Source organism: Ischnura elegans, chromosome 5 (assembly GCF_921293095.1).
Source record: "Ischnura elegans chromosome 5, ioIscEleg1.1, whole genome shotgun sequence".
NCBI classification, from domain to species: domain Eukaryota; kingdom Metazoa; phylum Arthropoda; class Insecta; order Odonata; family Coenagrionidae; genus Ischnura; species Ischnura elegans.
The window spans coordinates 105,375,619-105,390,032 of record NC_060250.1 but is presented as its reverse complement, the minus strand read 5'-3'; the positions used below and the strand labels follow the sequence as shown (position 1 = coordinate 105,390,032).

General features: G+C 38.0%; 1 protein-coding gene across 1 annotated transcript in view; it reads right to left on the bottom strand.

Annotated features, from left to right (window-relative positions):
* LOC124159382 (dual oxidase) overlaps positions 1–14,414 on the bottom strand; it is a 255,853-nt gene that overhangs the window by 73,934 nt on the left and 167,505 nt on the right. The window contains exon 5 of the mRNA XM_046535156.1: positions 5,002–5,290. Within this exon, the coding sequence (XP_046391112.1) occupies positions 5,002–5,290 (289 nt within the window). The remainder of the gene's footprint in view (positions 1–5,001; positions 5,291–14,414) is intronic.

The window sequence follows — 14,414 nt, the reverse complement described above, 5'->3', positions numbered from 1 at the left end:
GCTGTTTCGTATGGAAGATCAAATTGAGACAGAATTAATTCAACAGAATTTAAGATATTGTCAAGGCGCTTGTCACATAATTGATGTTAATTCTAATGAATCATTTTGTACCAATGTAGTACATATGACGACACTCCTGCAGCTAACGATGATAATTCGTTCTAACGACCATTCCCAAGAAGAATAACAGGACTTGAAGAGACTTACTGTTCTAAGAAAATGTTTCCTCAGAGGTATTACGTCGGAATATTTTTAATATCAACAGTCAAACCCCTGGATTTCAACCGAAATTCCTATTAGCTCTCAAATCATCGTTAAAAAAAAACTTTTTCCATCAGTGCCATCTGTATCATCAAGTCCACCTTTCGTGTCGTAATATTTCCGTTTGAATGCTATTCCGATGTATTTCATCAGAAAATTAACCCCTCTTGCTTGATTTTTGGATGATTTTACGATGCTGTATACTTCATTTCGTCATTTTTTGTACACACGACAAATTTGTACTTCAATAAAAATTTTTAAACTGTGCTTTTAAAACTCTTTCGTTCGTCGAGAGTCGGCCGATATCCATTTACGTAATATAAATCATTACTCCTGGAGAAGGAACTATACTATCATGCGGAAAAAGAAATGAAAACTTATTTGCAGCTACGATTTAAATTCGTTCAGAAACGAATTTAAAATAAGGATTTTTTCAATGATTTTGAACCATCTTGAAGAGATACTACTTTGGCATCCAGAATTAAGACTCGCGCGAAGATTACATCAAACTCAAAATGAAACTCAGGTGCAAGACGTGAGGCCATTATCCCAAACGCATTCCATACGTCTATCAAGACATTATCGGTTAATAAAAAAACACCTACTGTCGGAAAGTGCTTGAGAAACGAATAATCATTGAACATATTTCACCTAATGCCGTTACTTCACGCAATATCGTCTTGGAATTCGAAACCCCACGAAATTAGGGACCAAAGTTCTTCGTACGGCCAGCTTCATAATAATTTCACTCCTCGGCCGAAACGGAGGTCAAGTCGACTTGACTACTGCTCGGAATGACCCCGCATACCTACGTGTTCATTTCTGACCAAACCTCCTCTACTCTCACGTCGCCCTCCGATAACTTGGGGGACTCTTTGACCTATGACCGAGTTTGCGATGAAAGGAATTCCAGGAACTTCTCCACTGCGGGAATTTCACAGCTTCAGGTGCACGTGCAACCTTTCATTAACCTTAACGATCTCTGCGATGGAAAGCGGCGATTGAACGGAATTAACTGCTGATGTTCTCTTTGTGTTCATTGCTTTTCGAGAGAAATCTCGTGCAACGCTTCGATTCAACCGGTTGACTCTGTCACGGAGCTTCAAATAGCCACTCTCTCCGTTTCTTGCTTGTCAAACAAAACAATGTTACGTTTGTTAATTGTCTGAATTCAATGCCTGTAGGAGCATGCCGTGAAAAACCAATAGGTAAACCAATCTACAAGGGTAACGAAATGGTAACCCAGTTATATCGCCACAATTTAAACGATGAAGATCGAAAGACCAGTCGTAACATTCAAAAACACACTATAGAAGCAGTGATCTCCAAGAAAAATATGGTGTGTTGACGAAAAAACACCTCCAGTGAATGACGATGATTCAAAATCTACTTTTTTTTAGCTTATTCGCACACTTTAACACTTTATAATAGTATCAACTTTAAGTTTCTTATTTCGACGAATTACATAGTACATCAGGGCCGCAGCAAGAAATAATTCGGATGTTTTTTGGATAAAGGATTCATTTTAATGGATACACTGAAGGCCGTATATTTCAAATATCTCTGAGTGGATTTAAGCACATTGTCTTCCCCCGTTCGCTGCGGATAAGCACACAATCAAGGTCATCACGAATAAAATTTTATACCAATATCAATATAGCAATGAATTAAAATTGATACGAAATAAACCATTTGAAGTCTTCTAAGTTTCTTGATTATAAAATAAATACGTGAACTGATAGCAAATATTGAAGGAAAAATAATTAAATATTTAGAGAGCGTTAGTTTTCATTACTCAATAATATCTCAATGAACCAAGACAACTAACAAACTTAAATTTTCTTTGTAAGACACGTAGGGAACGGAGAGATATTAATGACTATTTGAAGCTCTGTAATAGAGGCAAAAAATTGAACCAAAATGTTGCTTAAGATTGATCTCACTAATAGAAAGAAATGACGAAGGCTAAATGCATGTCGAAACTAAAATTGTTGGTTAAATTAACAAAAGATGGAAAAACGAAAGCGTGGAGAGCTAAAAAAAATTCAGTTCTATAAAACGCGAATTTTGTCCATTATTTCGGCATTCTTGGGTAGGTTTTTGTGCAGGAGGTAAAGAGTGGAGAGACAATGCATATAAAACATTAAAAATAGAAACACTAAGTGGAAAATTAAACCAAATGAGATAAAATTGGATGAGTCCTGTCAGAGATCTATTTGATAGGAATATAAGCGGTACAATAGATTTCACATGTTTGGATAGAGAGTCAAAATTACTTCGTTAAAGTGAAAAATAGATGGGGAAATAGTTATGAGATATATTGTTTCACCTAGTAGTTCAATCTTTGAACGTTGTCATTTTATCATGTTTCTTTTTCACAAATTGTAGCTAACAGCCTCGAGGTCTGCACGACTACGGAAGTAGGTAGAGAATAGGCCAAAAGAAAATTTTTTGTGCAAAAACAGCACACAGAAAAATCACCTACCTTGACCTTAAGGTCTAGGTCAAGGCGGATGTTTTTTTTTATTCAGCGTATTTCCGTACTTTAGCGCGGCAGCGGCTTGCTCCATTACTGAGTCATCTCTGGCAACTACTCGAGATTTCCTAGACTCAAGAGTGAACAAGTGTGTTCACACTTTAAGCTGATCTTTCGCACTGGAGCACTGAGATGATGTATCACCTGTAACGTTTCATTGCTTCAAGCATCACACACCCGACGAATGGAATCTCCTTCCAACCTAAGGTCGCCATTTCCAAAGCCCATAAGAGTACCCAGATAACTCTAAAACGTGAAATTAAATCACTCGACGCAAATTCAGGCGATCCTGAATCCTAATGAAATCGATGCGAATTAGTTTCTCCCAAATATATGCATTATTCTAGTGACCTTGAGGTTGAGTCCTAAAAATATGCACCCCTGGATGTTATACCACCTGTTTTAGTATTAAAATTATGAATATCGGTAGTTAAAATGGTATTTCTCAAAGCATGGACCAAACGTGACATGAGTGACGGACGGAGAGAGTATTAAAGTCCTACCATGGTAAAATGAAAAACGCGGCTTATACTTTTCACTGATACATTTCGTCTCATCAAAATACCCACACGAAAAAGAGTTCATCAACATTTTCCCATAACTATACAATCACGTCTCTGAGCTACATGTAAACGCCTAATTGGTCATAAATATACCCTGCGGGAGCTGACGTGCAGTACTCAACATGGAGTGTAAAATACTATGGAGATCAGAAGAGTCCGCAAATAAACTTAATTATAATACAAAGCATTAAACATCACATTAAGTGATTATGTAGAGTCCTCCTGCAGGGGGGAAATTTTTCTTTTAAGATTAGAATTTAGTAGACTAAAAGGAACTCATGACATGATGTCTTGAAGGTCGTAAATCCTAAGTGGCTGGTTCCAGACGCAGTTCAACAGAAAATTCAATGCACTGGCTCGAGATCAAGTGAAAATTTCAGATAGCGCGAATTAAATCAGCCATAAAAATTCTCCGTTCATAAACAATTTTATAATTTGGATTTCCATACACAATATCAAGTTTATTCTCCAAGGACAAATAGCTTCATTATATTCACTCCCGATCCCGTTAAATGTAGTGATAATATAAAAATGCATCGTTACTAACTCAATGCGACAAATCGATAACTACCGATTCAATCTATATGTCTTGAATGCACTTTTAGTACACAATAGGTCATTAAAAGGGATGTGTGAATCAACTGAAAATTGCTAATTATCTAAAGGAAAGGGAATGCATGTAATCCGACAAAAATAGTATGTTACCACAAATAATTAGTATCGATCGTTATTCCATGACATAAAACTCTTATTTCATTTAAACATTACAGTACCGTCAAAGAGACTTTCAGATTGTACAAGTCAAAGCTCACCGATCAAAAACAATCAGTCGTTAAGGTGAACGCATGACCAGCTTACATAACCGTATATGCTGGGTGAGCATGTAAACGTTATGTAAATATCTATAACCGCTACTGCGGGATAATAAAAACGAGGTAAATGGTATGGAACTTATGAAAGTTAAAGGAGGAAGTCTCGAAAAAACAACAAAATTATCGTACACTTTTTGGTCAGTGATAATTTTTCCCATGTCAACAGCCATCCCTGAATATATGTACTTGAGCATTTAAACCTTAGTGGTTTATACGCCCAGTTTTTATCGTTCAATAAATAAAAAAGTATTAGGAAGGTTACACGGGATTTCCACCGGGTCAGGTTCTCCAACTCCATCTCTGCAGACGTTTCGATGGGCGAGTTGTCTATTGCCTTCAGGGCATGAAGACTATGCCCTGAAGACGATGGACAACTCGTCCATCGAAACGTCGGCCGAGATGGAGTTGAAGAACCTGACCCGGTGGAAATCCCGTGTAACCTTCCACAATTCTTTACGCCGGGAAAGCCTACGATCATTCAATAAAAAAGTACTCTTTATCCGTACCGCAATATTCAGGAAGAGAGGACAAGCACAATGCTTCTGACGTTGGTCACAACGGAGCTAGGTAGGTTCTTAAAGCAAGTGAAAGGCAAAGGTTTGGGGCGTCTTCGGTATCCGTCGTTACAGGCGTTATCAGTGAAATATTATTATGCTAAATAATAAAACAATATTTTACACATTGGCGATTTTTATGAGGGAATGTAGTAAATGTCCTGTGAAGTTACGCAATAAATTTCAAAAACTATGACGAAAGCAAAGTAACTCACGGAAGAGTCTCTCGGGGCTGAGGTTCCGGAGGACGTGCGGTACGGGAGCGTTGAAGAGCGGCACTCGTCCCTTGTTACGCGGCGGCATCTGGGAGCGGGCCATCGTCTCTGCATCCTCGCCCTCCAGCATCCACCGCTTGCCCGCGCCCCCGCGCTCCCCCTCCGCACCCTCTTCCTCCTCCTCGCCGCAGCGGAAGGTGCCGTTGTGGAAAGAACGCATCGAGTTCACCCACGCCTCGCTCGTGCTGTACACGAAGCTGCCGTCGATCCAACTCGTCATCCGGTTCGTCTGCGGGTACAAAGAAATAGAGGCACACTGTGAATGCCGGGACAGAAAAAACAAACAAATTGATGGACACAATTGACACTTTTACGTGCTTTGAGCGTAATATTACGCCACGTGAATTCCTTCGATATTTGCCACAGACTTTTGAAAAATCATAGTTCGCCATTTTTAACAAAGTAGTACTAACCTCTAAATCAGCAAGTGTAAAAACAAAAGCAAAATTCATTCTTTAAAATGAGACCAAACACCTATTGCTCGCATCAAAGGTTGCCTGTTGAGATTTAACAAAAGTATAGAAAATGGCCAGCACTTCGGAACAGATATACAACACTAAGGTCTGCACGGTAACAGTTAAAACAGGAGAATGCCTCAGTGGGGTGCATGACTGACGATGTCGGTCCTAGGCAAATTGGTGAACAAGAAATATAGATGCCTAATTAACATAGATGAGGATTTAAATACTAAAATTAGCCGAATTACCGATAATAACGGGTCAATTTTTAAGGGATTGGCAGCCCCACACTATAGCTTAAAATTCTGAAAAATAATAAGATTAAAATAATACAAAAAAATACTTTCTATTCAACACGGCAGAGCGCTTCAGTAAAATGGCCTCGCATGCTTATGAAACTCAATGATATCAATAATAGCATAAAAAATTTGTTCCAGTTACATCGACAGAGGTAAAACTGAGCACTTTCTAACTGACATAAATATACCGAAATACAGATACACGAATGAACGGATATGGCAAATTACTTTCCATACAAACCGAATGAGTCATTTAAAAGCCATATGAATTTATATATCTAGTCTCTCTAACTTTATAAAAACTTTGAAGAGTAACTCAGAAGTTAAAAAGAGGTCATTATCAACGAGGAAAGAAATATTTGACCCAGGAGGGCCATCAGCTGACGGAAAGTAGAATCCATTACGTTTGAAAAATCTGTGCCCTTGACAAAATATTTATTCCGTCTTCGCCTGTCATGAGTCAAGTGTTTCCCGGCGGGAGACGAGATACAAATGACTAGGTCATCCGTCGTCCCATTCTGATTCCACTCTTGCCAGAAAGAGAGATTCTGAAATGACTGCCTACTCCATGTCCACGTAAAATCCTGTTTGAACACAATGATACGCAAAATTTAATAAAAATATATAATTTTCAAACCGGTTAATGTTCGCAATGGCGTCTTGTGAGGTGAGTTACGTTCAAAAATAAATATACTAATTGAGAGGGTGAGACGCCAAGGGGTACCAGTCGTTTATTTTTCTATATACAGTTAGGTACATAAATTAAGTAAGAAAACAAACTTTAGAAAACAAATATCATTTATTTAGTAGTGCATTTGATTTTCCCCTCGATGTCAGCACAGAACAGAAATTCACTCATATCACTCGGCTACCAAGTTTTGGTACGTTTATTAATTTTTTTTTTCAATTTCTGTACCAAACTCTGTTTAGTAAGAAAATAACTTGTTCCCATTGGATTCTCATGCCCTCAATTTGAGTTATCAAAAACTGTTACAAATTTACTGAAACCTTCTTTTCTCATTAGCACGGGGATATAAGAGTAAATAATGAGGATGAAAGACAGAACTTAATATACGGGATGACAGCAAAGAAATGCGACTTTGAGAATTCCTCACTCTATATTAAGAACCCATGTGCGATGTAAAATAATGACGATTCAGACAACCGCGTAGGATCAGCTGTTCTCTCAGTAATTGAGGCGATGATTCGAAAAGTTCACGATGATTCAACATTCGACAAAGAGATAATACCTCGTCATTTATCGTGATTTAACTAACGAAGTGGATATGTTGGCCAATATTTACGCAATTAAATCTCGTTTACGGAAGTCGGTTAATCGACTTTCAATGCTCTGCTAAGTACAAATGGCCATTCAAATTATTTTGAGATTTAAATACCATAGATTTGAAGAGAGTTAAACATAAAACATCATACTTGGGACTATAATAACGTACGTTCAAATTCATGATTACGGTTTTCAAACCCTACGTAAGCAATAAATAAAGCTGCTGTTCTCTCAGTAATTGAGGCGATGATTCGAAAAGTTCACGATGATTCAACATTCGACAAAGAGATAATACCTCGTCATTTATCGTTTTCGGGGGGGGGGGGGCATCAAAGCATCTTACACGGTAATGTCTTGAGAAAAATATACCTACAACCTCTCCTACCGAAAAAAACATTACGTAAGCCACACAACGAAGAATTATTTGTTAGCAGCGTCTCATCAGAAATCTGATCTGCAGATATTTTACAGAGTTAATACATTAAAACCATTTTACTTTATTTGACCTCTGATAAATAAGTGAAAGATTTTAAACTTTGCGAAGAATCAGAAATCGTTCGAGACAGCTCGAGAAAAATTATCGTACTCGACTTTCCATCTGCCTTTAATCATTGTTACTTTGGCCACCCTTCTCTAATTTCAGGGTCTGCAATTGAGATTGCAGTCATTTAAGTGACTAAGGATGTAATAAAAGTGGCATTCCCTCTTTCAAACACGTTGAATGCAATCGAATTTTCCTCCACTGACTCCAGCACAACACATTGCGGTCATGTCTCAAACGGGCCTCGAAGCCTACAGACGGCAGATGGTGGAGTCCTTGAAAAATCAGCTGGAGCCGCGCATAGACAGCTGCGATGAAACGAGGCAGAGGAGTAACGCAGAATCTGCACGAGTAACTCAGACATTAAAATGATGTGACCACCTTTTCCCATGGGATCATTTAACTTATCACAGTCGAATCAAACAAAATGTGGAAGAACACAATTCTGCTCCGTTGAGGGAATTGCGAATCATCTCTCCATTCGATCCACCAAAATGATGTCCTGCAACATTTCAGCTGCTCAGCAGCACTGGAATATTACATCAAAATAAGGCCGATAAACTATTTAAATTAACTTTCAATTAATAATGTTATGCCCAAGCGTTTTATATCCAAACTCTATCCCTCACGTGTCCCTCGACATTACTGCGACTTTGTGTGGTCTCCTACCCCAAAACCTTCCAACATAATGGCAGTATTGATCGGGGAATCATTGTTTTTAATTCTATAATGTGACAATTTTTCATTATAATAAATTTATAATGGTTCACCAGGAACCTAACCGTACCACATGAGTGATTATTAGCCTTAAATTAACATAAAATTATAATTTAAGGAATATGAGGCGGGAACTCAGAAGTTGGGCATAATAATCCCAATAGATAACGCCAGTTGGTTTCTGCAAGCAAATCTCTGCCGATTTTAATAACTTAATAATAATATACTTCTTCAGCGCACCTTTCAATTGAACATTTTTTCATTTTATTATGCAATGAGAAAAACTAATACTATAACGAGCTTTCATGCGAATGAAACGAATAAAGCCGAACCAGTTTTCAAATTTTGTATTCCCACTTCACTGTGCTCCTACCTCACAATAAGGTCAAATAAATGAAGGGTAAAATACGATACACTCTCGACTACTTAAATAATAGCTGCCGAGTAACTTGAGGGGTTATTACTTGCTAGGCTGTACATGAAAATAGTGTCACCTGCAAATCATGAAACCATCATGCATCCAATGATAGTACAACATCGAGGATATTATATAAAAGCAGACATGCGATCAACTTTTGATCATGCGCACTTGACATTCCGTTATTCAACCGGTTTATATGAAGGTAAAGAAAACAAGTCCGAGTGATCTGACAAAGTATTCTCTTTCATAACCAGCGCATTACTGAGCACATGGCATCTTAATCGACAAGTTCATGATCTTGAAATTAGCGAGGACTTCAACGATGACGAGGCCGTAAGTAATGGAGTACTTGTTCAATCGAATCAATGATGATGTAACATCGTCCACGGCCACGAACGGTTTTCTTCCCACGCAGAAACATCTTTCTCTTTACACCAGGAAAGGTGGCAATCTTACACTACGGGAAAATTTTGGCACCGGGTTGTCCCATGCAAGGCAAATTGAGGTGCCATTACTGTCGATTGCATTAAAATTATTAATGATCATTTAATAGTTATTTTGGTTTACATTCCCGAAACAGCGACCAAAATAGGATGTGGATTATTTCTAACTTGCCATGTAAACGACGGTGAAACTGAAATTAAACTTAACGAGAAACAGATTTCTCTGGACCGGTAATCAAACGACAAAACAGCGGAAAAAGACTAGGATTAGTCAATGAACACATTTTACAAAAACACTTTTTCAACTGTTAGAGTCACCTTTTTAATTTAACTTGCGTACTTACTGAATTTTAACTGTGCCATAAACTATTCAACTTCGAAAATAAGAATTGTATTTGGTGTCGCTGTTTTCTTTTTCTGTTAATACCATATTATGTACAACATTAATCATCAGACTGTTTTTAACATAATATAATGCATTAGTTTTACTCTTGATTTTCTCTAGATGGGCATTTCGAGTCTATGAAATTGCGGATTTATAGATAAAATTTTAATTTGAGATTTTGAAAAAAGTTTGAGTTTGAAAAGCCCATTTTTTTAACCAAATTATGTAAATTTTGATATTAAATTATTGATTTTGAAGTTGTTAGGGAGTTTTGGATGGGAGTAGAGGGGGGATTCTTTGAAGAAAGAGAAAAAAATGAAATTTGCTCGAAGTAGTGAGTCAAAAATAAACTTTATATAAAAAAAACAGATTATTGGGAACAAAACAAACATCTGACATTCCAGTGCTTCCATTAAAGTGAGGGGGGCATTTATATTGTTTCCCTGGCAATAACATAGCCGAGCTTCATAGACTTCCTTAAGGGAAGAATTCCTCACCGGACGAGGATGGGTTGGACGGATGGTGGAAGGCAGTAGCCATGTGGTGGAGACAGCGAGATCCGAGATTCATATTTTTTTCAGCGGGTCGGTGATGATAGCACCCCTCGCACGAAACTCACTCCCGCCGTGATTGATGCACCCATTTCTCATAACTCTCGGGTGAGAAAAAATACAGCCAAGGTTAGTGCCCCAGAGCTCGCTTTAAGGCCATGGGTTTGGTCATTTGGCCGGCCAAGAAATATTTAGTCAGTCCTTCCCTTGTAGCCATCCTCTAAAAGCAAGCAAAGGGTCAAGGCAAGGAAAATTCCTAGGGTCCGGGCCTCTCAGGATTTCCGGTTTGAATGTGATCATGGGCGCTTTCTATCGGGCAACAAGGACATTGTCAATAGAGACAGATACTAGAGCAGAAAAATACGTTGAACATCTTCATTTCAGCTCTCGATAGTCTCGGACAACTAAATGAAAATGATTTTTCAAGCAAAGTAATTGAAGCCTTGAATAAAACACCATAATTTTTATTCCAAAATTTTCAATAGATCGATCGGTTTCCCGGGAAACTGTGTCGTAGGTGTATTGCTTCCGATAACGCATTTAAATTTCCGAGTAAACTTTGTTCCCCATTAACTGATGAAAGAGAGATATTAATGCCCTGGAAAATAATAACTAAATATTCCGCGATTTCAGACACTTAGAAGAGCTGAAATTATTTCATAAATCCGCGTCCATGGGTTATTCTCGGTATCAATATTAACAACAAAAAAATTCAGTGCTTCGATTGGGAGTTCACCGAAATAAGACAAAAAAAATCTGGCACAAAATTCGAGAGCGCACGATTCCCATTTGATTCAAATGCTGCAGCAGGCCAACACGTCGGAAAACTAAAAATGCGTTAACGAAGTTATAACGTTGGTTCTGGATGATGCTTGAGCTCTCTTGCCATTATCGAACGAAAATTGAGATGACCGCATGAATCATAGAATAGAGAAATTTGAGGTTGACATGTAGTCACGACCTAGGGCACAAACCTTCCGCAACAGAAATATAATGATATGATTATATGGTTGAGGATCAATTCATGCACATGCAATCAGAATTCCACTATCACCTTTCGTCCCAACAAAAATAATAGTTAAAAATAGATTATACGTCCTAGTAATAGTAATTATAGTCCCTCGCGAAATATTACACTAGAATAAGCTATGACAAGAGTAGGAAATTTTGGAGATAAAAATTTAAGCTGTTCTATTCCTGTTAAGTTGGCTTTGGAATTTATGTACCTCCTTCACATGCGTTCAACTGTATTATAAATGTATTTTTGTGGGGAAAGCGTTAGCGAATTAGAAGCGGTAAGTTAAGAGAGATATTTTGTCGAATGGATACATATGAAAATTCGTTTTACCCCCGAACCATAAAGAACTTCAATGAATGCTAGTCGTAATTTTGTTTCATCTTTCTACATTAAATGTCTGGTATCCTAACAACCCCTGCCACAAGCCTTTTTGAGCGGCTTTTGGGTGTTAGAATGTTGATGTAGATGTCCCTTATTAAGAGACGGAGAAGCTTAGATAGAAATCAAACCACATGATATATCCATTTAAATATCTAAAATGCTGAAAAATGACAAATATTAAGAAACTATTATGAAATAACCTTCCATGTCGCAATCACTAACAATTAGAAACTAAGTATTATGCCTAACCGGAAACTGTTACCTAATTCCACCCCGCCACTATGCTTGCTGAAAAACCGAGAGAGTAACGTCATAACTGAAGGCACGATTCAACAGCATCTTCGTCGACAGTGCCTTTCTTCAATCACGATGAGGTTAAGTTTTACATAAGGCCACGCAAGGCCAGTCCCACGCGTATCGTAAGAGGAACGATGAGCTGGAATTTTCCGAATATTAGTAAAGAGGAAGATGACTTCCTATACGCAGAAAATCTTCGTTTGCGAGGGCAAAATTCCCCACCTGTGCGCCAACTGTTGTGCTAATGGATGAAAGTAAATGCATTTCGAAACACCTCTCTCGCGGAGATGAACGTCTACGCGGCCGGGGCAACCTCGTCTTCCCATTAGCGACTCAAGGCCATCGCGTAGCCGGAATTCCACGGGCAATATCATTTCAGGAACGGAGGGATAATCGGGCGAAAGCCGAAATAGATTTAAAAATAAGACGACAAGGCCTCAAAAATCCATCAAGTGCGCACCGACACTAATCCCGCAGCAGTTTCAATCCCCTCATCCCTATCCACTGTGTCTGTAATCTGTTTCCATCACGACAACAATACCCTGTGGCCTGTTTTCAGACAGTGCGTTTCCTTAATGATGGAACCCACTGTGGTTTACCCTCGAATAAACTCTCGAGGAAAAAGCGCAAAGTGGGCGTCGGATGAGACATCAAGGTCTGAGATGTGGTAGCGTCTACGAAATTCGCGCACATTCAAAAAGTAGGGACATAATAATCTTTCTAGCGCAAGGAGGAGGCAGTAGTAAAGTTCTAATAGTGACTATTTGTCGTTCATGTCAGCATAAAGTCGGTATAAATGCTCCATCTGCGAGTACAACGTTATTTTGTGGTATTCAACTCAAATATGTTTCCATTTTATCACTAATGCCAAAGGAATTTAAGCTTTATTACCATATCTATGCACTCCAGGGAATACACTTTTTCATCAATTTTTTGCAATACACTTTCACGCGCAGAAAAAACAATATTTTCTGCAAATCGTGACAGACTCTTCTCTAGCCATTAAAAAACATTACATAATTTTGAAAACCGAAAATGGCAAGTATACTAATTTCCTTGTTTTCCTAAACAACCATATGGCGTGGTTTGCTTGGTCGAAGTACCTTTTGAAAAACATTCTGTTGGACTGTCACAAAATCTTAATATTAGACCCAGATTCAATTGCCTGGCATGGAACTACTTAAAGAAACGAGGGCCTGCGGATTAGAAACTAGCTGCAATGATAATACTGCATATTCCGTAGTTGACCTTAAATCACTACGTACTTCTAACCTGGGATTGCATTTACATAACCAACAGACCTTCAATCGAAAATACCGCAATGCTCAAGAGATACTTCATATAACACAAGCGTAAAGACTCGTTCGCCAACATTTTATAACCGAATATGTTCGAGTTTTTGCTATAAAAGCCTTGAATTTTTTTAGCTACTTGATTCGATACGAACGAGTACGTTCAGGATCTGCCAAGACGAAACATTGAAAACCAAAACGGAAAATTTGTAAGTCCCCGTTGCATATATGTCTTAAAAAAGGTCTATAAAAATTTTAAATCGCCTCATTCATTCCTTTGGAGTCACACTGGGGAGAGGGGGAGGAAAGAGTGAGACACGTAGGTTGCATGTGACCTTGAGTGGAATTAAGACCTGGAATTTCACAAAAGGAAAGCTAAATAACGGAGGTGGATTAATTTTCTTGGGCATGAGATTATTTTCTCGAACAAAACAGCTGTGCAGTCCTCAATTCGAAGCAAATAGAGACCGTATAGATATGAACAATGCTGCATTGAAACCGGCTTAGAATATCATGAATGGAACCAACAAAATCACAGTAAAAAGTAAATATTAAGGGATAACTTTCCGGAATGTGAATTTGATTTCCAGCGAATTAAATATCAAAATATTCAATATTAAATCTACTTGTGCTAAATTTCACTTGAAAAATAACTAAATTGGATTTAATTATATACGGAACATCTGATACACCTTATAGCGTTACTATTTTTCTGAAGAAGAAAGGTTTAATCATAATACAGTTAGTTACGTATGTCAGGTTATAAAGGACGTAATAAAGAAAAAATGCGTCGATATGGACAGGCTAGCGGATAGGAGAGAGGAATGGAGAGCTGCGTCAAATAAATCTTAGGATTGTTGACCGTAGATGATGATGACGGACACTTATCGCCAAAAGTAATACCGTAGAAATGATAAATTAACATAAACGAAAAGTATGAAAAAAGTGGACACTTAACCATAAAAACACGCAGAGGGAAAAAAATCAAATAATAAAGTAATATGAAGGTTGATAAGGAGTGTGGAAAAAAGAGCTCTACGCGCCGAACTAATTTCAGCGCTGACGACCAATTGTAATGAAAAAAATTAATGAAATAAAATTTTCCTTCCGAATGACGATACGGGGAAACTGATTAAAACCACGCATAGTGTTTCCGGACAGCCATCACATGGATTATGTTAGTCTCATAAACGATTTTAATTTTTCCTGGTGAATACTTCTGACGAATATTTCTCGGGATTGCAGCCAGGTGAATGCTTTTATAC